Source organism: Condylura cristata, unplaced genomic scaffold (genome assembly GCF_000260355.1).
Source record: "Condylura cristata isolate star-nosed mole 26May11 unplaced genomic scaffold, ConCri1.0 scaffold00005, whole genome shotgun sequence".
Classification (NCBI taxonomy): domain Eukaryota; kingdom Metazoa; phylum Chordata; class Mammalia; order Eulipotyphla; family Talpidae; genus Condylura; species Condylura cristata.
In genome coordinates this window covers 61,476,438-61,496,924 of record NW_004567106.1, presented here as the reverse complement: position 1 = coordinate 61,496,924, position 20,487 = coordinate 61,476,438, and the positions used below count along the sequence as shown (strand labels likewise).

Here is a 20,487-nt window from a genome sequence, read left to right as displayed (position 1 = left end):
AGAATAGGTAAGACCCTGGGCCCAAAGAGCCAGGAGAAATGCAACTGACTGCGGAGATTGACAGACCAAGAGTAAAGCAGGCAGGAGAGAGGAGAATTGAAACGGAGGCATAGGGAGGGCCCTTTGGAGAAACAGGGGCGGCGGCAATGGGGGGGCCTTGCAGCCCGAGGCCACAGCGCCCTGCATGGCTCTTCTCTGTGCCCAGGAGTGTGCCGGGGAGCCCCTCTTCTCCCTGTTCTGCGCCATCAAGCAACAGATGGAGAAGGGCCCCATCGATGCCATCACGGGAGAGGCGCGCTATTCGCTGAGCGAGGACAAGCTCATCCGCCAGCAGATCGACTACAAAACCCTGGTAAGCCAGCCTTCAGCTGTCCCCGAGCTCTGGAAGATGTCCTCGGGCCCTGAGCAGCTCCCGCCCCAGAGACAATGCGGAAAAGCTGGGAAGTCACCCCTCCCGGTTTGCCTGTTGTGACTACACCCCAGGTCCCCTCTGGGCCCGCCCCGCCCATCTGGATGTAAGCACTCGTGATTCAGGCGCTCTGGAACAACACTGCAAGACGAGGTTCTTCCGGCCAGTGCACAGCTGCTGGCTGGTCACTGGTGAGCACCTGGCTCCTCCTCCCAGGTTCTCTAGCCAGGAGAACTCACACGTGATGAGCGGTTCCAGGCACGGAGCGGGCAGAGGGAGCCAGGGGTAGTTCCTCGCGGCTCTGAAGCTCTTCTCTGCCCAGGAGTCTAAGTCAGATGTGTCCAAAGTCCAAGCTGTAGAACGTGCTTGGCCTGTGGGAACATGGGGGTCCCTCTGTGAGCTTAGACACCCCCTGGCTAGAAACCACTGCCATTGGAAGCAGCAAGGCTCAGTGTGGAGAAGCAGCAGGGGGCTCGGCGTCGGGCTTGACTAGATTGGAGTCCTGACCGTTTCTGATCAGGCCTCTTAAATGCTGGTGTTTGGGTTTTTCTACCTGAAAACATGGGGTAATAGCAGGGGCATTTAGTCGTCCCGAGAGGAGCAGGGTCAGCGCGTGGGCAGCGAGGTGTGCGTTCAGATGCTGGCTCCAGAAACTCTGCCGCCTCTTTTCCACACTAACTGTCCTGCCCCTGGCTGCTCACGTCCCTCCGAGCTCAGGGAGCCTGTCCTCGGCTTTCTACGGAGAGTTGTGGTCTCCCAGGAAATTCAGAGAGGACGTGAAAGGAAGCAGGGAGAAAATAAGTATGAGACTTGAGGTGACACAGGGGTGCTGCCCAAGGATAGCACGAGAGATGGGGTGAAGGGGGCAGAGAACAGACGGACCTGAAGTGTGTCAGCCAGGGAGGAGACCCCCACACGCAGGCCCGAGCAAAGGCCAGAGAGGGTGAGCAGAGCGTGAACCCCGAGGCCAGCTGGGGAGCCAGGATCCTGGCTGGGCACCTTGCCCCTCGGTGATGCCCCCACTTCACCTTCAGAGCCCACAGAGGGCATTTGAACAGCCTTGCCGGGACAACTTCCCTTGAGAAGGCTTGGTCGTTGTGGCCTCCACTTCTCCCAGACACTGTTCCCCCAAGGTAGAGGCTCTGATTGAAATGGGAAAGAGACAAAAAAAAAACAAATAGACACCTGAATAGATTTTTAATGAGCTGGAACTATGAGAGTGTTGCCAGCCGATCTCTCCCCTGCTCTCTCCCTTTTTTCCATCTCAGCGGCTCCCCCATTTTGAATCCAACACGATGAGTGGTGATAACACTCTCTCCTCAAATTGCAACATCTTTTATTTCAGAGGCCAAACTATTGTTAGCACAGCAGCCTGGTTTCAGATGACTCAACTTAAAGAAAATCGGAGGAAAGTGGAGTGGGTCAGGGGACGCAGCCGTGAAGGTGGAAACACTTGGGGAAGAGACGCCCATGAGTGAGGGAAGAAATCACCATTGTTTTGCCTGGAGAAGAATTGGCTGCAGGCCTGTGAAGGGAACCCCCCCGCGCCCCATGCAAGGGGCGTGGGGGAACAGGCTGGTGAGGAAGAAAAGGAAGAAAGTGTATGAGGAGCAGTTAGAACTGGCCAGAGACTTCTAGATGAAGTCAACAGAAAGAGAGGAAGGGGTGGAAGTCAGTGATGCCTGGAGGAACCTGTGGTGCTTTGGGCCAGGTGATGATAAACTGTTCTGGGCTGAGGGATTGCAGCCCAGCCTGAGACCCCGAGATGCATATCCCTGTGTAGTCGAGGGCTTGTTGTCAGGGTTGAGTGATGACTCGATGGATGTTGGACTGTGGACTAGCCTGGCCTAGGCCCTGCTTCTGGGAGTGCCCCTGGGCATCACCTGGGAGCCTGGGGGCCTAGGGAAGGGTGCGAGCTTCTCACCTGGGAGCCTGTTACAGCACTAGCTGCTCATCTGGGAACCTGCTAGAAATACAGATGCCCACCTGGGAGCCTGCTAGAATCCTGGATTCTCATCTGGGATCATGCTAGAAAACTATGTGCTCCTCTGGGAACCCGCTAGAATACTAGACAGTCAGTCATCCGGGAGCTGGCCAGGATGCTAGATGACCCCATGGGAACCTGCTAGAATGTGAAATGCTCATCTGGGAGCTTATTAAAGTGCTAGATACTCACCTGGGAGCCTTTCAAAATGCAGACTCTCAGGTCCCATCCAAGACCTCCAGAGTCAGACTCTGCATTTCGACAAAACCCTCCAGTGGCTCTGTTCATATTAAACTTTGAGAACATTGGCTTGCCAGAAAAACACATGTCGGGTTCCTCAGAAACTGGCCAAGAGGCGGGGGCTGAGGCATGGGGGAAGAGGGCTGGTGGAACTATGGCTGCTCAGTGGTCAGGGAACCCGGTCCCTCCGTGGGGCTGTGGCTTCATCTCCAGATTGCTCCAAGGCATCCCAGAGAGTCGTTCACGAGGCCTCTGTAAGCCCCAGCAGAGTAGGAATGCCAAGAGAACACAGTCATGTGGCAGCCTGTGCTTCCTGCTCTCTTGGGGAGGCAGACCAGGAAAACCATGCCACTGCCTGGCAGAGGATGAAACACATGGCTCAAGGCAGCAGGCTGTGCCTGACCACCGAGGAGGCTCTTATCAGGAAGGGCATGGCTGGGCGAGGCCGCTCAGAAGGGACACGAGGTCCAGACTTCTTCCACCATCCTTTTCAGTTTAGAACATTCTGAGGGTGAGTTCAGTTTTATAAGTTTAGGAGGTTTTTCCCTTCTTAATGGAATAAGCATGTTCCTGTTGGAGCTGATGGCAGTCTGGCCGTTAATGAAAGGCAGGTGTCCGTCCGGGGCCCAGCTTCCATCGCCAGGAGGAGCGGGAGGGGGCGTGGAGCGGGAGGGCTGTTGTCTGAATCTGCAAACCAGACAGGACCCTGGGAAATGGCTGGGGGGAGGAGTGAAAGATCAGAGGGGGAGACCCAGAGGGCTCAGCAGCCCAGCCAGGGACAAGGGCCGGGGTGTGGGGGATGGCATGGCTGCAGCTGTGCCCTGTAATCCTCACGCCTGCCGCTGGGGACCCCCTCCTCTGGACCCCATTGTCCAAGTAGAGAGCCCTCTTGGAGAACAGCAAGAGAAGAAAGGTCTTTGGAAACAGCTCAGAACTTTTAATGGAGTATAGTTTGGTGTTTTTAAGCAAAATCTTCATTTTTCTAGTTAGTTCCAGAAAGAAACACGGAGACCCTGAGCAGGCTAGTCTCTTTGTCTGACACCAGGTTTCAGGTTCAAAGGCAGGAAGGGATCTCACCTGAAACTGCAATTTGTAAAGGGCACCATTTTATTTTTAAAGAAAATCACGGCTTCTTATGGATTCTCCAACCTCCAGTCAGCCCGAAGCCCTTACAAAAATCGAAGCTCATGAAATCTTTTGAGACAGGAGTCAGATTCCCATTAGTGTGAATGTGTCTGAGAGGGAGCGAGAAAGACAGACTGGCACACACGGTGGGGGTGGGGGTGGGGGTGCCCGGCTGCCGAGATGGCGCCTGTACCATGCGTGCCGGCCCGCGTGTGTGCTCGTGCGTGAGGGTGTGAGAGGCTGCAGTGTGCCTGCATGCATTAGTGTCCATTCTCATGCAGATTTCTGTGCCTCCACCTGCGTGCACATTATTCCCTTGGAGCAGCCAGGATTTTAATGAAGTTTGCTGTGATGGGAAGTTAAGTGTGTAGCTCTGATTCCTGCTGCTTGTCTGGACAGAAGGGCGGAAGGCTTGGTGGGAACACAGCTGGGCTAGGGGCCCAGCCCCTCTCTAGCCCAGCTGCAGAGGCCCCTGGATGCAGCTGGGAGTCCCAAGGCCCGTGTGCAACCCTCCCCAACGTGCCTCCTCTCTCTGCTCTCCCAGGTCCTGAGCTGTGTCAACCCCGACAATGCCAACAGCCCAGAGGTCCCAGTGAAGATCCTCAACTGCGACACCATTACCCAGGTCAAGGAGAAGATTCTAGACGCCATCTTCAAGAATGTGCCCTGCTCCCACCGGCCTAAGGCTGCAGATATGGACCTGGGTGAGTAGGTGCCCACCAGATACTACCCCCCCAATACCCCACCCCTTCCTGCGATGGCTGGAGCCCCCTTCCTTTCAACTGTCAGCAGCAAGGTGCAGCCAGGCTCAGGGAGCAGAGGGAGAGGGTCAGCAGGGAAGCCTGGTCTCTAGGAGCCCGGGGTGGGTGCCTTCGTGGTTCCTCCACAGTCCAGAAGGGTGCACTTTTATGGCTGTTTAGCAGTAAGAAGCAAGGGGGGATGGCAATCTGTGGGAGACCTGACCACCTGTGGGGCCTTCCCAGCAGCTCACACATAGGGGTGTCGCTGTGCAGGAAAGGGGATTTAGAGCCAGAGGCTGCTAGTCTCTGGTCCTATCACTGTCTTCATTGCACCCCTGGCTAACCCCTGCCCCTCTGCTCTGGGCCTGTCATTTTCCCTGACTACCTAAACAGGAGGGATCTGGTTGCGTGAGGGAGGCTGGAGAGAGCAAATTCTATTGGGTTGTTCCATGAGCAGATCAATCATGTAGCCTGTGTCAACAGGGAATTGCCCCTTGGGGCCGGCTGGGCTTGGATTCAGTGTTTCGCAGGATAGTGTCCCACTCAGCACTGTGGGTAATGCCAACAAATGTACCTGGACTCGAGGCCTTGGGCCACCAAGCCCAAACGGTGACCTCAGTCAAATTGCTTGTTCCTTCCGTGTCTGTTTCTTTGCCTCCAAAATGGAAATAATAATAGTGCTCACCTTATAGTAGAAATTGAATGAGCCGATGAATGTAAAAGCCCATAACGACACTGGGTGCTATTACTGCTCATCAGAATAGCACTGATTGGGAACAGTCGGCCATACTGGTGTGTGCCTGTTTGTTGATCCTGGGCATGGAGAGAAGTCGTCAATGAGTGTATGCGCTGTGTCTGGAGATTCATGGCAACTTCAGGGGTGGGAGGACCTCCAGGGCCCTAATCCCTCCATCTGGCCTCTAAGCTGGCTTTGGCTAAGCCACCCGAGACAGATGGGCATCCCTGCTATTTGCTAAAATCCACAGGGAATTTTCATCTCCCCTCCCTGCCTTGCCCTACCTCCCCCCAAATTCTGATGCCTGGAGATGCTGCTCATTCCCTTCAATCTTACTGCCTGACTCATCGCATCCTCTTGGTGCATGGCAGGGTGTGCTGGGCCCTGTGCCTGGGGCACCAACTCCAGGGGGAAGTAGGGCGAGCATGAGCACCCCTTCATTTTGGAGATGTCTCTGTGTCTGTTATACATGGTGCGGGAAGGAAATGTACATGAGAAGTGGTTTGGAGCTGGGGTGTGGCATATGTGTCCCTGGGCTTTGACCCCTGGGTGGTCAGGGGTTACAGTGTGTCTGCACTCAGTGACTTTGCTGCCGTGAGGATCCCTCACTGATGGAATGAACCAGCGGGAGAGAAGACAGTTACTGGGAAGACCCCTGTGTTCCACACCCCCAAACAATTTAGCGGGGTGCTCCATAATGGATATCCTACAGTTGAGCTTACTAGAGTAACCAGGTAGCACCCACCTTTCCTGTTGTTTATCTGTGGAGCCATGGGGGAGGGGGAGCGTTCCAGTCTTGACTTCCTGTCCCTGTCTGCACAATGGGGGGGGGGGGAAGCTGATGGTGACGTAGCAGGGTCACAGGGGGAGCTAGTGTAGGAAGCTTCATGCTGAGAGTGTTTGGGAGGCTGGACTGGTGTACAGGTGCAATGCCTGCGTGCGTGCGTGTGTGCGTGCGTGCGTTCGTGCGTGCGTCCCTGCGTGCGTGCCTGCCTGCCTGCGTGCGTGCGTGCCTGCGTCTAGAACTGTGTGCCTCCAGTGGTCCGGAATGGCTGACTTCCCACAGGGAGGCAGTGGGGGCCGCAGTGCCTGGAATGGCTCTTCCCCCGACCAGAAACGGGCAGATGGGTGGTGAGCACACCCCGCCGTGGCAGCTTTAACACCTGATGACTCGGGAAGGATGGCGTCCTGTTCTTCAAGGTCCTCTCAGCCCTCTAACAGGAGTCACCCTCTGGATGCAGAGTCAGGGGTCACCCTTCTGTGCCCGCTTGGGCTCCTGGGGAGACTGTGTCTGAGCTGGCAAATGCTGCTCAGGGTCAGTCCTCCCTGCCCGGAATCCTCACCCCTGAGTGAGGGATGGAAGAGGTTTTTTACTAGATTTCGAAAGTGTCCCTGGGTGGCACAAGCCCAGCAAAGCAGAGTGTTACTGAAGAGATGTGAATGAGCCATCTGGAGAGAAGGTGGCAGCATCGAGGCAGCTGCCCCCATATCTTGCCACCCCCCATGAGTAAAGGAAGCCCAAGGGCAACCCGGCCACCAAGACCTGCCACTCTGGCCACTAGAGGTTGCTCAGGCCAAAGAAGGGCCACCTCCTAGCAGGGACTGGGCCTCGCCATGGCTGCTGATGCTTCAGGCACAAGAGAACAAAGGGGCAGCTTCTCCTATCATGGGTGCTGTGGGGGGATCTGGGAATGAGGCCTGCAGCAGGAGTGGATAAAGGGGTGAGGCATAGGAGGGTGCCTCAGGGTCCCCTTCCACTGAGGAGGTGTTACCATGCTCCTCAAGAAGGCCTCCCATAGTCTGTGATTTCCCGAGGAATGTTCTTTGTTGAAATGAAATCCAGATTTTGGAGTCACCCCCAAGACTGATCTTCCTTTCACCAAAGCCAGATTATATAACAAGAAAACATGGGGCATCCTCGGAGACCCAAATGCACCTTCCACACTATTCTACTCCGCCTCATGGCCCCCAAGGGGAGGAAGAGGCAAAGCACATTTTTCCCATCTTGTAGGTAAAAGTGCTTTGAAAGCCTAAAAGCAATTTACAGATGTGAGCTGTGATTATTATCAAAAATTAATCTATGCCAAAGGGACTCTCACACATGGGCACAGAGAGACTCCCTTACCACGTGCTTTGGAAAGAGACAAGACAGCTCAACATCCGCCCTTCCCTGCCATGCCCTGCTCCCAGGGGTGAGGGTTTCATGTGTGAGGCGGCACCAGCCTTCTCTCTCCCTGGCCGCCCTCCCCTGCAAGGCCAGCCAGGCTGCCCCAGCCCAGCCTGGAGGGAAGCCAGGGCCCCTAGTTTTCCCAAGTAAATCCAGCCCCACCCCCTTCCGCCTGCCCCTCATCCTCACGGTGACCCCTCACAGGGCCTAGCCCCCCTTCCCACCACCTCTGTCCACTGCTTCTCCAGTGAAGGCTTCCAGACTTTGCCAGATAGTAAGGCACTGAGGTGGGCAACCGAGATGAATTAGTTTCTCCAAAGAAACAGAACCATAGGATCTGTGTACAGAAAGGTGGACACGAAACTGGCTCATGCAATTACGGCGAACTTAATGAATCACGCGCTAAGAGAAGTCCCAGATGGGGTAACTTCAAAACAACAGAATGATTTCTCATAGAACTGAAGTCTGGCAAGGCCATGGCCAACAACACATCAGAACATTCTATGGTGGTGAGGCCTGCTGTGTCCTCGCATGGCAGAGGGGGCAAGAGAGTGCTTCTGTAAAGGCACAAATCCCACATATGAGGGTTCACTCAGGACCCAGTCTCCTACATACCACCATGTTGTTTTCAGACTTAACTTCCAGTTTGGGTAGGACACCAACATTCAGTATAGATCATGGAGGCTGGCAAGTCCAAAAATGCAAGGGAAGGGAGAGGCCAGACACCCAGGTCACGTCTCCTGGCAGACGTCCCTCCTGCTCGAAGGAAAGCAGGCTTTGCTCTATTTGGGCCTTCACCAAACTACATAAGGTCCACCCACATTGTGGAGGCCGGTTCACTCTGTTCCAACTCCACCAGTTTAAGTATTCATCTCATCCAAAACATCCTCACAGGAACATCCAGGAGAGTGTTTTACTACCTAGCTAGCTGGGCACCATGGCCCAGCCAAGCTGACATAAAAATAGCCATCGCAGGAGCCATGGGAAGGGCACAGGGCCAGCCTTCCTTCTAGTGTGTTGGAAACTAGAGAAGGAAAGATGTCCCAGGCAGGGCTTAGGGACTGTGCAGCAGGTGGGGCTCAAACACAAGACCCGAGGCACCCCTCTGCTCTCCATGGGGCTGTCCTCCTCAGCTTTGTTCCTACCCCCATCCCACACCCCCACAGGTATTGGGTTTGGGTGCCCCTTGCATTGCTTAAACTCCTCAGCAAACATATCCCAAGAGGCCATCTTGGGCTGCTCTCTGCTGGGAATGGAGTCGCCCTGTGGTGAGGAGAAGGTCCTCACCCCTTCACGCAGGAACAGAAGGCAATGGAGACTTTTTGTCTCCTCTCTTTCCTCCTGTGGCTGCTGCTCTGTTTCAGTGCTTCAAAGATGCAGAGGGAGATTCTGCAGCTCAGAGAGGTGCTGTGACCATGCCCTGGTCACACAGCAGGGAGGCGCTGAGAACACCTCTCCTTTTCCCTGCAGTCTCCTGGGTAGGCTGTGACCTCCAGAGAGCCCTGCCATTTAATGCAAATGCCCTGTTAATGGCCCAGGAACTCTGTCGCCCTCTCTCTCTCCTTCATTTGGTGCTGAAAGGATATATTTTTTTCAAATAAGTAATTCCTCTATGCAATAAAAAGATACACTATCTTCTGAGTGAAATATAAAGAGTTCACAGCCGCTGTCTCCCCAGTTTGCATTTTCCGCTGCACCTGATGGAAGGACAGATAAAGATAATGGGATTTTTTTCCCTTTTTCTTTCACCTCCCTCTCTCCCTGGAAGGTGGAAGTGTAACAAATTGGATTGTGTGTGTGTCTGTCCTTTGTGTGTGGAGCAGGAGCAGGGCTCAGGGCTGCTGGGAGGAGCTGCCAGAGAGGTCAGAGCTGGCCATTTTCTCTCGGTGTCCTGCATGTGAGTGGCAGGGTCACCTTCCCTCGGTCCCCACACCCACCACCTGACTTTTTAGCTCTTCTGCAACACAGCAGGCTACAGAGTGACACCAGGACCTCTGTGCTCCACAGTCAAGACAGCCATTAACTCTAGCTCGTCTCTGTTCCATCAGCCTCCTCAGAGACGGGAGGTGTGTCCCCCAGCCGGCAGCAGGGCAGCGCTTTACAGTTTGCAAGCTAATACCTTAGGCTCCTATGGCACAGCTCTGTTTAGGTGTTTGTTTCTGTAAGGCCCACGCTTCATTGTTCAGTCATTTTATAATTTAGAGACTTCTCACAAGTAAAATCACTCTTTTTTTAACAAAACAACTTTAGATGCCATCACCCTCCTTGGGTCAGTTTTCGGACCTCACGTGCAGTGGCCTTTTATCCTGCCCTGGCCTCCCAGCTCTGCTTGGATGCATGCTTTCCAAACTTGGGGGTGGCGGGGTGTTGCGTGTCTCTGGGCTCTCTATCAGGTTCTCTCCAGGGTTACCAGCTAGCAGGTAGGCAGCTGCGCGTCCCAGCTTCTGCTGGGGACCCTGTTAGCAAAGGCAGAGTGGCCCTGCATGGGGCTGGCGGGTGTTCCCAGTGGGAAACGTGTTTGGGGGTGTGGGGGGCAGAGCAGGCTTTGCTTGTGCAGTTAGCCCCTCTTGGGTCAGCAGGCTGGCTCAGCCAGGTCTTGCCAGCTTGCCTCCCCAGCAAGATGGGTGTCTCCTGCTCAGCCCCTCCCAGACCTGTTAGGGGGTGATAAAAAACAGAGATGGAGATAGAAAATTTGTCCTGTGGGCAAGGGGATTGTTGCAAAGCTTTCCGTGTCTCCGTCCTGGGTGAAATAAGGCATTGCATGAGTATGTGTGTGCATCTGCGTATGCGTGAGTGCACGTGTGTGCCCCTGTGTGTGTGCGTGTGTGGGGGTGTACAAATGCCCCCATCGAGTGCCTGCCTACACACACACACACACACACACACACACACCATGAAGGCCAGAGCTAGTGAGGTGCTGAGCACCCCGGGGGGGGTTTGCCTTTTCTGCATAGTAACCTGCTGATAGGTAGGGGCTCGTGGGAGCAGCCAACAATGTGCTCTGCACCCCGTCTCCTTCCAGGGTTGGCCTGTGGATGAACCCAGTCATCCAACATCAGCAAGTCCACCCCCTGCGTCAGCCAGCCCTTACCATGTCTGCCTTGATCAAGGGTGGCCTTCTGTGGCAGGGCCCCCCTGCTTCTTATCCCTCGGGTGCTCCCCTTCCCCCATACACATCCCCTGTCCCTGCAGCCCTCAGCTCAACCTCAGGCCCCTCAGCATGGCATGCTAGATCTGTTCTAAGTGGGTTACAGACATTCCTAAATTGTTTAGACATTGCCCAAAAGGCAATAGTCGCGGCTCAGGGACCCCAAGAGAGCAGAGGCTGGTCTGGAGAGACAAGGAACCAGGATGCTCATCTGGCAGAGCCTGTGACCCAGTGTCTGCATTGTGAAGAACATGTTTCTTGCTGTCCTGGACCACCTTGCTACCCCTCAAATATCCCCACTGCCCCAGAACCTCCACCAGAACCCACCTCATCCGCACAACTTGGTTTTATGGGAAGAGAGCTGCTGCGGCCCCTGGGACTCAAAGGATGCAGGGTGGAGACAGCAGTCACAGCATTCTGGTACAGCCATGGCTCGGGGCCCTGGGCAGCTGTTGCTACCTCTCCCCCAGCCCCCCCTCACCTCCACCAGGTGGACTCAGGCATGACAGATATCCAGCTGTGTTACTCCGGTTTGTGGCTATGTATGCCTTCCTGGCTGAGAACTTGTGGCATGCAGGACTTCCTCTCCTGTGTCTTTGCACCCCATGACCTGGTCCAATGCGCCCCCTGCCCCCAGAGGAAGAAACCTGTCAGCACCCTACTCAGGTGAGGAGCATGATCAGCACCCCGCTGAGGGAAGGAGCCTGGTCAGCACCCCTCCCCAAGAGGAGGAGCCTAGTCAGTGCCCCACCCCAAGGGGAGGAGCCTAGTAAGTTCCTCACCCAGGGGGAGGGGCCTAGTCAGTGCCCCACCCCAAGAGGAGGAGCCTAGTCAGTGTCCCACCCCCCAAGGGGAGGAGCCTAGTCAATTCCCTACCCCCCAGGGGAGGAGTCTGGTCTGTACCCCTGCAAGAGAGCACAGCTAATCAGCAGAACAGCAGTACCTGGGGTGATGACCTGTAAGTCTGTCCTCTCAATCTGCTTGCAAAGTTTAATATTGCTTAAATTTGTAGAATGATAATAATTTGGGCTCCTTCACTCCTGTCAATGGACATTCCTGGCACTATTTCTGAGGAGCTCAATTCAACCTCTGTCTCAGGTTGCTAACTGAGCCTCTAGCCCTAGCTTTCTGGCTGGCCCCCATGGAGCACCAGTACACAGGTGAAATCTTTTGCTACTTGGGAAATGGGCCACCATCACACACTCACCACCCCTCTTCATTCATTCACTTATTTATTCACTTAGTCATCATGCCTGTTAAAAGTATGCATCACGTTCTTACTATGTCCCGGGTGCTGAGTCAGCCCCGCTGGTAGGTATATCCAGCAGCAGCATTTTAATAACTCAAGGACAAACCACCATTCCTTGCCTGCCCTGGGGGAGCACGGCCATCTTCTGCCCTACTTTTTTCATCCAGGGGCATAGAGGGAGACTGACTTTCATTTGCTTATGTAACTACTGGACATGACTCAGAGTCAGGGCTTCTGAGTACAGTTGCTCAGGCTGCGTACAGCCCAACTTCTGGGTAGCTGTGCCATGAGCAAGTCTTACCTCTCTCCAAAATTAGTTTCCAGGTGTCCTTGCTCAGCTCACTAGCTGTGTGGCTTGTTTAGCTTCCACTGAGTTGTGCTACAACTCCAGCTTCAAGAGAGCTGGTGCAGCTGCTACACCAGGAAGCTGTTCCTGGGCTGGAACCTTCCCCCATTTAATCCTGGCAAGACTCACGGCCTCTTCAGTGGAGAGGACTTCGTTTTTCCTTGGGTCTTCCCAGTGAACTTGTTAAGGGGAAGGATGTCCTAAAGGATCTCCGCAGAGTCTTGTGGACTCCACCCCCTACTCCAGCTCTCTCACCCTACCCCCTACTCCATTGTTTGGAAACTACAACTCCCAGCAGTACCAGGGAGAGAATTGCGAGGACCCAAGGGCGGAGCTAGAAGGAATTCTGGGACATTGGGAGATAAATAGGACGTGATTGCATCTCGCGCGCCCTCTCTTGCTCGGGAAGCAGCTCTCCTGATCGCGTGACTCGGTGTGTTCAGTCAGCCTAGCCTTAAGGTATTCCAGTTACTTTGTATCCTGCTCTCTTTCCCTGGGCTGTTTTCTATTCCTTTCCCCTTTTGTAAATAAACCCGTTATTGACCCTTTTGTGTGCACCTGCAGTATAACTGAATTGTGAGCGGGCGGGTGAGGCCCCACAGACAGGCGGTCCAGTCCACTCTGGGCTTCCCTGTAACAAACTTAGCACCCAAGGTGCATACCCTGCTTTTCAGGGGAGAATCAGTCTACTACCTACAACCCCCACACTTTGACTTGTCCTAGCATCATTCACGAGGCAAGCAGGTGAGCCCAGAGGCTGGCCCTCCAGGATCTGCTGAATTCCTTGGCTCAAGCTAAAGACCAGTTGTACCACATGTGTGTTAGTGTCTGGACCAGCTGGGAGATACCCTTTTGCCCCAGCTACTCAATAATATCAAGTGCATCCATCTGGAAAACTAGACTACCAATGAGCACAGCAAGCAAACAACACAAGAGACCCACATGGACAACCAGGCGCTTCCATGGGGTGCTCCCCTCTTGCCCACTCCCCCCTGGGCCCAGACCCTAATTGCCACCATCAGTTCCAGCTGTGCCATCACTGACACAAACACACTGAGGCTCCTGCTCTGCTCCAGTGAACGCATATCACATTCTCGCTTGTTCATTCCCGGATGGGATGACTTGACTTCGCTGCAGGAAGTTCTAAGCCAAGTAGCAGGCAAGCCCAGGATCTTTGGGTTCCTGGCAAGCCCAGGTGGGTCTTTGGATTTTAGAGACATCTCTTCCTCTGAAGGGCTGGCACCTCCCTTTCCTGGCCCATTTTTTATCTGCACCACTAGCCTTGCCATACGCCCAGGATAGGACGAATCGGTGGTCCCTCTGCCAAAATGTGGGTGCTCGGGGGCCCACAGCTCAGCCCTGACAGCAGAGGAGTAGAGGGAGGGAATCTGAGATTGTTGGTGTGGGCCAGGGTCAGACAAGGACTGCCAGAAACACATTCCAGCCCGTGAGCTCTTGCAAGTTCAAGTCCAGGAGGCCGTGGGCAGGGTCCTGGCTGCTTGGCAGCCAATCTGGCTTCCTGGTGGGAGCACACATTGCCTTTGAACTTAAAAAGCCATTTCTCCTTTCTGGGGTGTGTGTGTGCACACACATGTGTGGGTATGTACCAGCACATGCACGAGAGCTGTTGTGTCTGGCACACACCTGGGCGTCCATGTGGGTACATTTCGAGACTGGAATGTGCTTCAGCATTTCTGTGTGACTTGTACCATGTGTGATGATGTGGACGTGGTAGATGAGAAGCAGTTTCCAGTTTCCCCACGTGGTACCCATCAGCGAGTCCTTGTGCTGTAGGTGTCGGGCCCATGAGGAAAACCTGGGGGTGTAACTGTATACCGATAACACCTAATAATTAGGTGGTAGATCGCCAGGATGCTGTTATCCACCTCGGCTGCTATCCCTCGGGGATGGGGCTGTTCCTGCACACAAGAATGGAGTGTGCTGATCTCTCCATGCATTTTCACCATGTTCCTCTGTGCACCCGTCAGCTGTGGGTGCAGGACACACCCCTCAAACAGGAACAGGTCATGCAGTGATGGAGCCTGGAGCCTTGGCAACATTAGCTCTGAGACCTTGCAGTCAAGCAAGGTTGATGCATGCCACCTGCTGCTTGCTTATTGCTGTCTTAACTCTTTGCACCTGCTTCATTCATTCACCCCGCCCCCTGCTTACTAAGTGGCTACTTCCTGCAGGTGTGGCTGCTCCAGTGAGCACGGGGAGGGGGTGGGGGTTGGGGCAGGTGAGGTTATCACCATTTGGAGCAGTTTGTTCAGACGAGAATGGAACTCAGCATTCTACTCTGACGGCTCCGTGCTCGCTCAGGGAGCACCTAGCGTTGGTGCTCTGGAGGGGACCACAGGCTTCCCAGGGTGAGCCCTAGCCGCTCTGAGCAGCCACTGCTCTCCCCCAGAGTGGCGGCAAGGCAGCGGGGCAAGGATGATCCTGCAGGACGAAGACATCACCACCAAGATCGAGAACGACTGGAAGAGACTGAACACGCTGGCCCATTACCAGGTGAGGTGGATGTGGGAGAGAGAGGGCTGGCTAACTGGGCGGCCCGCTCCCCGGAAGTCTCAGTCCTGTTACTCGGAGGCTGGACGCCAAGTTCTCAGTCCATTTCACATGTGCTCAGCCTGGAGACCTGGAGCTCCCTGGAGAGAGGATACTCATAGGCCTACTGCCTGTAAGATGAGGGTGCAGTCCCCGTGAAAGGGCCCGTTCTTGGGAGATCCTGAAGCAGCAGGCTGGGTGCCCCCCCGGGGTGTCAGGTGGCTGGTGAAGACTGACAGTGGATCACACACAACACCGTTCCGAGTGCTGATCTGTCTTGCTTGATTCTCGGAAAAGCCAGCAGCATCCAGTGGCCCCTAGTTTTCCGGGGAGACGTGGGTTTTCCCATTAGGACCAAGTTCATCACACTTTGTCCTTCTTTCTGGGTGGCGGAGTTCCTGTGCGCAGGCCCTCACACGTGCTTTCCCGGTAGGTACCAGATGGTTCCGTGGTGGCCTTAGTGTCCAAGCAGGTGACCGCATACAATGCAGTGAACAACTCCACCGTCTCCAGGACCTCAGTGAGCAAATATGGTGAGTTCACGGGATCGTGCTGGGGAGGGAGCAGCACTGGGGCCCCTGTACCCCAGGAGCTTGGCCGTAGAGCAGGCTGACCCCTGGGGAAGAGGCTCCTAGGTCCAGCCGGGGATACTGAAGCCGACGGAAACCTTCACCCCAGAACAAGAGGAAAGTCTCACCTTCATGAAAGTCCCCCCGGGCTCTAAGATGCTTCATTTCTGGGAGCCCCATTATCACACGTGTTGGTAACAGTCCCACAAATTAAATAATTATTATTTCCTCCTATTATGCAGATTAGCCTATTACAGCTCCTGCAGGGAAGCTAAATGACCTGTAAAGGTCACGCTGTTATGAAGCAGCTGAAAGGAGGCACAGACCCAGGTCTCTGGCTCTCGGGGGCAGGGAGGTGGTGCTGGGTAGGGCTGGAGCCCTGGGTGGGGCGGCGGGCAGGACAGCAGCCTGTTTCGCCACCATCTGTGGCTGCACTGCCTGGCCCCAGGAGACCTGTCTTTTTACCAACCAAAGAGCAACTGAAAAGGTACCAGCTTCCCAGGATCATTCTGGATTAAAAAATGAAAGATTGGTGATGGGAAGCCCACAGGGATTACAACTGAGATGGAAAAAGGCACAAAATCATGTAAAGATAATTATTTTATTTAAAAAATGGACAAAGTGAAACTAATAAAGAAAGAAAACCTAGAAAGATACCCACACCCCACAGGCTAGGGCCTTCATCTTCCCGCCCTACTCAGCAGCCAGCCCCCCCACACCTCACCTTTCAGCAAATGGGAAAAGTTGGCCCCGACCGGAAGTGGGGTGGCAGAGGCATGAGGACTTGGCCAGTGGCTGGCTGGTCCACAGGCAGGAAGGGACAGGTCACCTGCTCTGACCTTTGCACTTTCCTGTCTACACAGAACATGTCCCGAGACGTGACTTGAGCACGTGCACAGGGAAAAGTATAAAAAAGGGCAAGCTTGTATTTTCTAAAAATCAAGTCATAAAGAGCTGGGGAGATGCCAGTACTGGAGGAGAGCAGGAGGGTGGACGGAGTTGGCAGGGTTCCCAGAGGCAGTGGGAAAAGCTCCCCATTTCCAGGAAGGGACTGAGTCGAGGGTGGTGACAGTCCCGGCCAATGCAGGGGGACGAGCCGGCAGCCAGCCCTGGCCAGAGCGGGGCGTGCTGTGAGCTGGGGGCTGGGGGCTGAGCAGACCCCCACATGCGGGCTCATCACCTTGGCAGAGAACATGATCCGGTACACGGGCAGCCCCGACAGCCTCCGCTCCCGCACGCCCATGATCACCCCCGATCTGGAGAGCGGAGTTAAGGTGTGGCACCTGGTGAAGAACCATGAGCATGGTGACCAGAAGGAGGGCGACCGGGGGAGCAAGATGGTGTCTGAAATCTACCTAACACGCCTGCTGGCCACTAAGGTACTGGACTTCTTGGGGCGGGGTACATCTGGTGTGGAGCGGGGTACCCCAGCAAGCAGAAGCCCGGGCTAGTGAGTTGCTAGCAAGGGTCTAGTGACCCCCCCCCCACATGACCCATTAGGACCGGCACTGCTGAGCAACTCAGGCCTCTCTGCCAGCACAGAACCCCAGAATCCTCTCAACCTGGTGCACCGTGTTGATGTGGGGCATGATGTTCTGTTTCCCCCCTCCTCTGTGTTTTTCTCAAATGTACAGACACTATCTGCAGCCACTCACTGGCTCCACCAGGCCTTGAGAAAGAGCAGCTCCTTCTCCAGGGATGGAATCAGGGGCTCCAGGTCTCACCTGGGTCTGGGGACGTGGGTGCCTGTGGTGAATCCTCCACAGAGCCCGGCCTGGGCCTGCCCTGACTGTCCTCCCTTAGCCTTAGCTGGCAACTGGTGCCAAAGCGCCCAGCAGATTGTGCTTGTGGGCTCTGACCGAGTGAGTCGTTCATTAGCATCTGTGAAAAGTGCTAAAATCACACCGCCAAAGGGTGTTAAAGCAAATCCGCTGGCAGAGGCTGGCTCACTTAGGTCCAGTCCTCTGCGTTCCATCTATTTTCCATGTGCAGAGATCTAAAGCTGTTAGAGACAGATGAAGGGGGTGGGAAGGACTAACCCATGCAGTTATCCCGCTTCACCCAGCAGGCTGGGCATCCCGCCTTTCCTCTGCAACCCCAGCAGGCGAAGCAATTTTTTTTTTTTAAAGATTTATTTATGTATGCTTACAGAACTGGGGTACAGGCCAGAGATGCTAGGGGCGGTGAGAGGATTCACCAGACACAGAGTGGGGAGCAGAACAGGCAGATGGACTGAAACACACTGCTGAGGAGAGCAGCGGGCGGGTCAGGAGAGGTCTGCCGCGCCCTGTGGGTCAGCTCCTGGCCGGGGATCGAACGCGTGCTGCAGTGGCTTCGGAGAGCTTCATCACGTGTTGCTTTAACTCGTTGCGCCATGAGGGAGACCCTGCAAGGCAGATTTTGACTCCTGTCCTCGGCGCTCCACGCCGAGCTGTGTCAGAACCCCTACCCCCTCCACAGGGCACCCTGCAGAAGTTCGTGGATGACCTGTTTGAGACCATCTTCAGCACGGCGCACCGCGGCTCAGCCTTGCCGCTGGCCATCAAGTACATGTTCGACTTCCTGGATGAGCAGGCAGACAAGCATGGCATCCATGACCCCCACGTGCGCCACACCTGGAAGAGCAACTGGTGAGTGGGGTAACAGGGGTGCGTGGCTGACCCGGCCTCCCCTCCCTCTCTTCTTCCTTTCCCCTTGTTACAGGGGAGCCCAGAGCGGACTGGGCCGCCCATGTGTGGGGCCTCACCTGCGCGCTTAAAATTCAGTTGTACTGCAGGCACACACAAAAGGGTCAATAACGGGTTTATTTACAAAAGGGGGAAGGAACAGGAAACAACCCAGGGAAAGAGAGCGGGATACAAAGTAACTGGAATATCTTATGGCTAGGCTGACTGAACACACAGAGTCACCAGGTCAGGAGAGCCGTTTCCCGAGCAAGAGATGCAATCACACCCTATTTATCCTCTAAAATCCCGGAGTTCCTGCTAGCTCTGCCCTTGGGTCCTTGCAATTCTCTCCCTGGTACTGCTGGGAGTTGTAGTTTCCAATCACTGGAGTAGGGGGGTAGAGACCACAAGACCCTGCAGAGTTCCTTTAGGACATCCTTCCCCTTAACAAAATGGCACCCTATTTATCCCCCAATGTCCCAGAATTCCTGCTAGCTCCACCCTTGGGTCCTCGCACTCTCTCCCAAGCACTGCTGGGAGTTGTAGTTTCCAATCACTGGATTAGGGGGTGGAGTCCAGAAAGCTGGAGTAGGGGGTGGGGACCACAAGACTCTGCAGAGTTCCTTTAAGACATCCTTCCCCTTAACACCCTCAGTTAACAGACGTGCATAGAACCAAGTAAAGGAGCAAAAAGTAACCCACCAAGGGTCGTGGCCAGCCTTCTCTGGTACCTCCAGGTGCTTGACACGCAGGTCCACGGACCCTGCCGGGCAAGGCCCAGCCCCCCGTGGGCTGACAGTGGGTGAGAGACAGCAAGGCAGCCGCTGGTGCTGTGTGGTGGAGGCCCGGGTAGAGGAGGCGTGGCCATGGGGCCGCAGAGCACGCACAAGAAAGCTCTGTCCTGTTTGAGAAGCAGTGATGTTCCTTTCCCAGGCTCCCTCTGGGGTGAGACCTTCTTCCCCTCCCTCCCTTGTGTGTCCTGGAGACAAGACCGTCTGCGCCCTCCCTGGTCCTCCTGAGCTTCTCTGTGATCCCTCTCTCCTTCCGCGGTATCGTCCTCTCCCATGTTCTCTCCTGTGCATCTGGGGCTTCCAGTTGACACTACCAGAATACATTCGTATTCAGCACTTGGCACGAACCTCACACAAAGCTGGGGCTCGTTAACTGCCCGTGAAGATGGGGCCCAGGTTTTCTCCTCTTGCAAGATCTACCTTGGGCTCGGCCTTCCTCCGACCCACCACGGAAACGCCTCCTTCTGGCTTTAAAACGGTCCCTGTCCCCAGCTGTTCTTCCCCAGATCGTTCTCCCAAGGTGGCTCAGGCTGCTGCCCAGGCTCTGCCAACTGCTAGGGCTGGCTCAGCACTATGGCACCACCTGGGAGCTGGACAACCAGTCCGGAGCCCACAGTCCAAATACAGATGAAGATGCAATGAGCTTGCAGAGCTCACACTATTCTGTGCAGCTCGTGCTGGCCTGTGCCCTGCCGCTGAAGGAGAACGGCAAACCCAGGGCCTGACATTGCAAACCCAGGGCCTGGACCACAGAACGAAGCCGGGGTGCCTGCTCTACCCACCGTGGTAAGCCACTGTGGAGTCCTTCCGACCGCTCTCAAGTATGACTCTTAGAATCTGGGTCCTCGTTCAGTGGCAGCACTGGGCCACACCCCTCCCTTCCAATGCAGGGTTCCTCAGGTCAGGTCTCCCCCAGCACCTGCCTCTGGGCGTGTCCTACTGTGTCTGCTTCCTCCTCACCACCCCATTTGATGTCAGCATCCTGCAAGATTTATGAACTGCCTGCCCAGACTTTCTCAGTCCTGGTAGCAGAGCTGGTGTTTCCAAAACACCCCTCCCTGCTCTTGAAGCCCATTGCAAGCAGAACCACTGAAATGACATTTGTTCTCAGCCTGCACCTCCCTCCTGCTGGGCAAGCGCTCCCCCAAGCTGTCCTTGGGGTGAGAGCAGATGTTCCCTCACACAGCTCTCCCGGGTCCACGAGTGTCAAGCGGACACTTCCAGTTCCACTGGAGCAAGGTGTAGACACAGATACCACGTCCAGCTTTCTCACCACAGGATGCTCCTTTGACCCCGAAAGTTCTGCCCAGACACAAGCAGTTAGTCCAGTAATTACGAGTCTGCCTATTGACTTGGCGCTAACTGTCCTCCAAGCTAATTGATTTGATTGAGGTTTGATGGAGTTGATTGAAAAGAGATGGTCTTTATTCCTGGTCAGAGTTTTAACTCCCCTTCTCCCCACCCCCTTCCCACACCCCCTTTTCTCTTCTCTTTTAAATAAACCTCCTGCTCATTTAGCCTGAGTGGTTGCAATCAACCAGAGATTAGTGCCACCACTAATGTTAATAATATGCTAATATTTCATTAGGCAGGAGCCTTGGTGTGCCGCCCTGGTTGATGTGCCTGTCAGCACACTGGCGTCAGGAGGGGGACAGTCAGGGAGGACAGCCAGAGCAACCAGCACGGACCCCCAGAGCCCCTCTTTTGGGTGGGGCTTCTGCAGAGAAAGATTGGCCCGAGACCTCCGCACCTGGGCAGCCAGGAGCC

The 20,487-nt window shown here is 55.1% G+C and overlaps 1 protein-coding gene across 1 annotated transcript in view; it reads left to right on the top strand.

The window, feature by feature from the left end:
- Positions 1-20,487, top strand: part of PLXNA4 (plexin A4) — a 415,861-nt gene that overhangs the window by 377,467 nt on the left and 17,907 nt on the right. The window contains exons 24-29 of the mRNA XM_012720772.1: positions 206-352; positions 4,303-4,462; positions 14,555-14,658; positions 15,128-15,227; positions 16,452-16,642; positions 17,724-17,893. Coding sequence (XP_012576226.1) covers positions 206-352; positions 4,303-4,462; positions 14,555-14,658; positions 15,128-15,227; positions 16,452-16,642; positions 17,724-17,893 — 872 coding nt within the window. The remainder of the gene's footprint in view (positions 1-205; positions 353-4,302; positions 4,463-14,554; positions 14,659-15,127; positions 15,228-16,451; positions 16,643-17,723; positions 17,894-20,487) is intronic.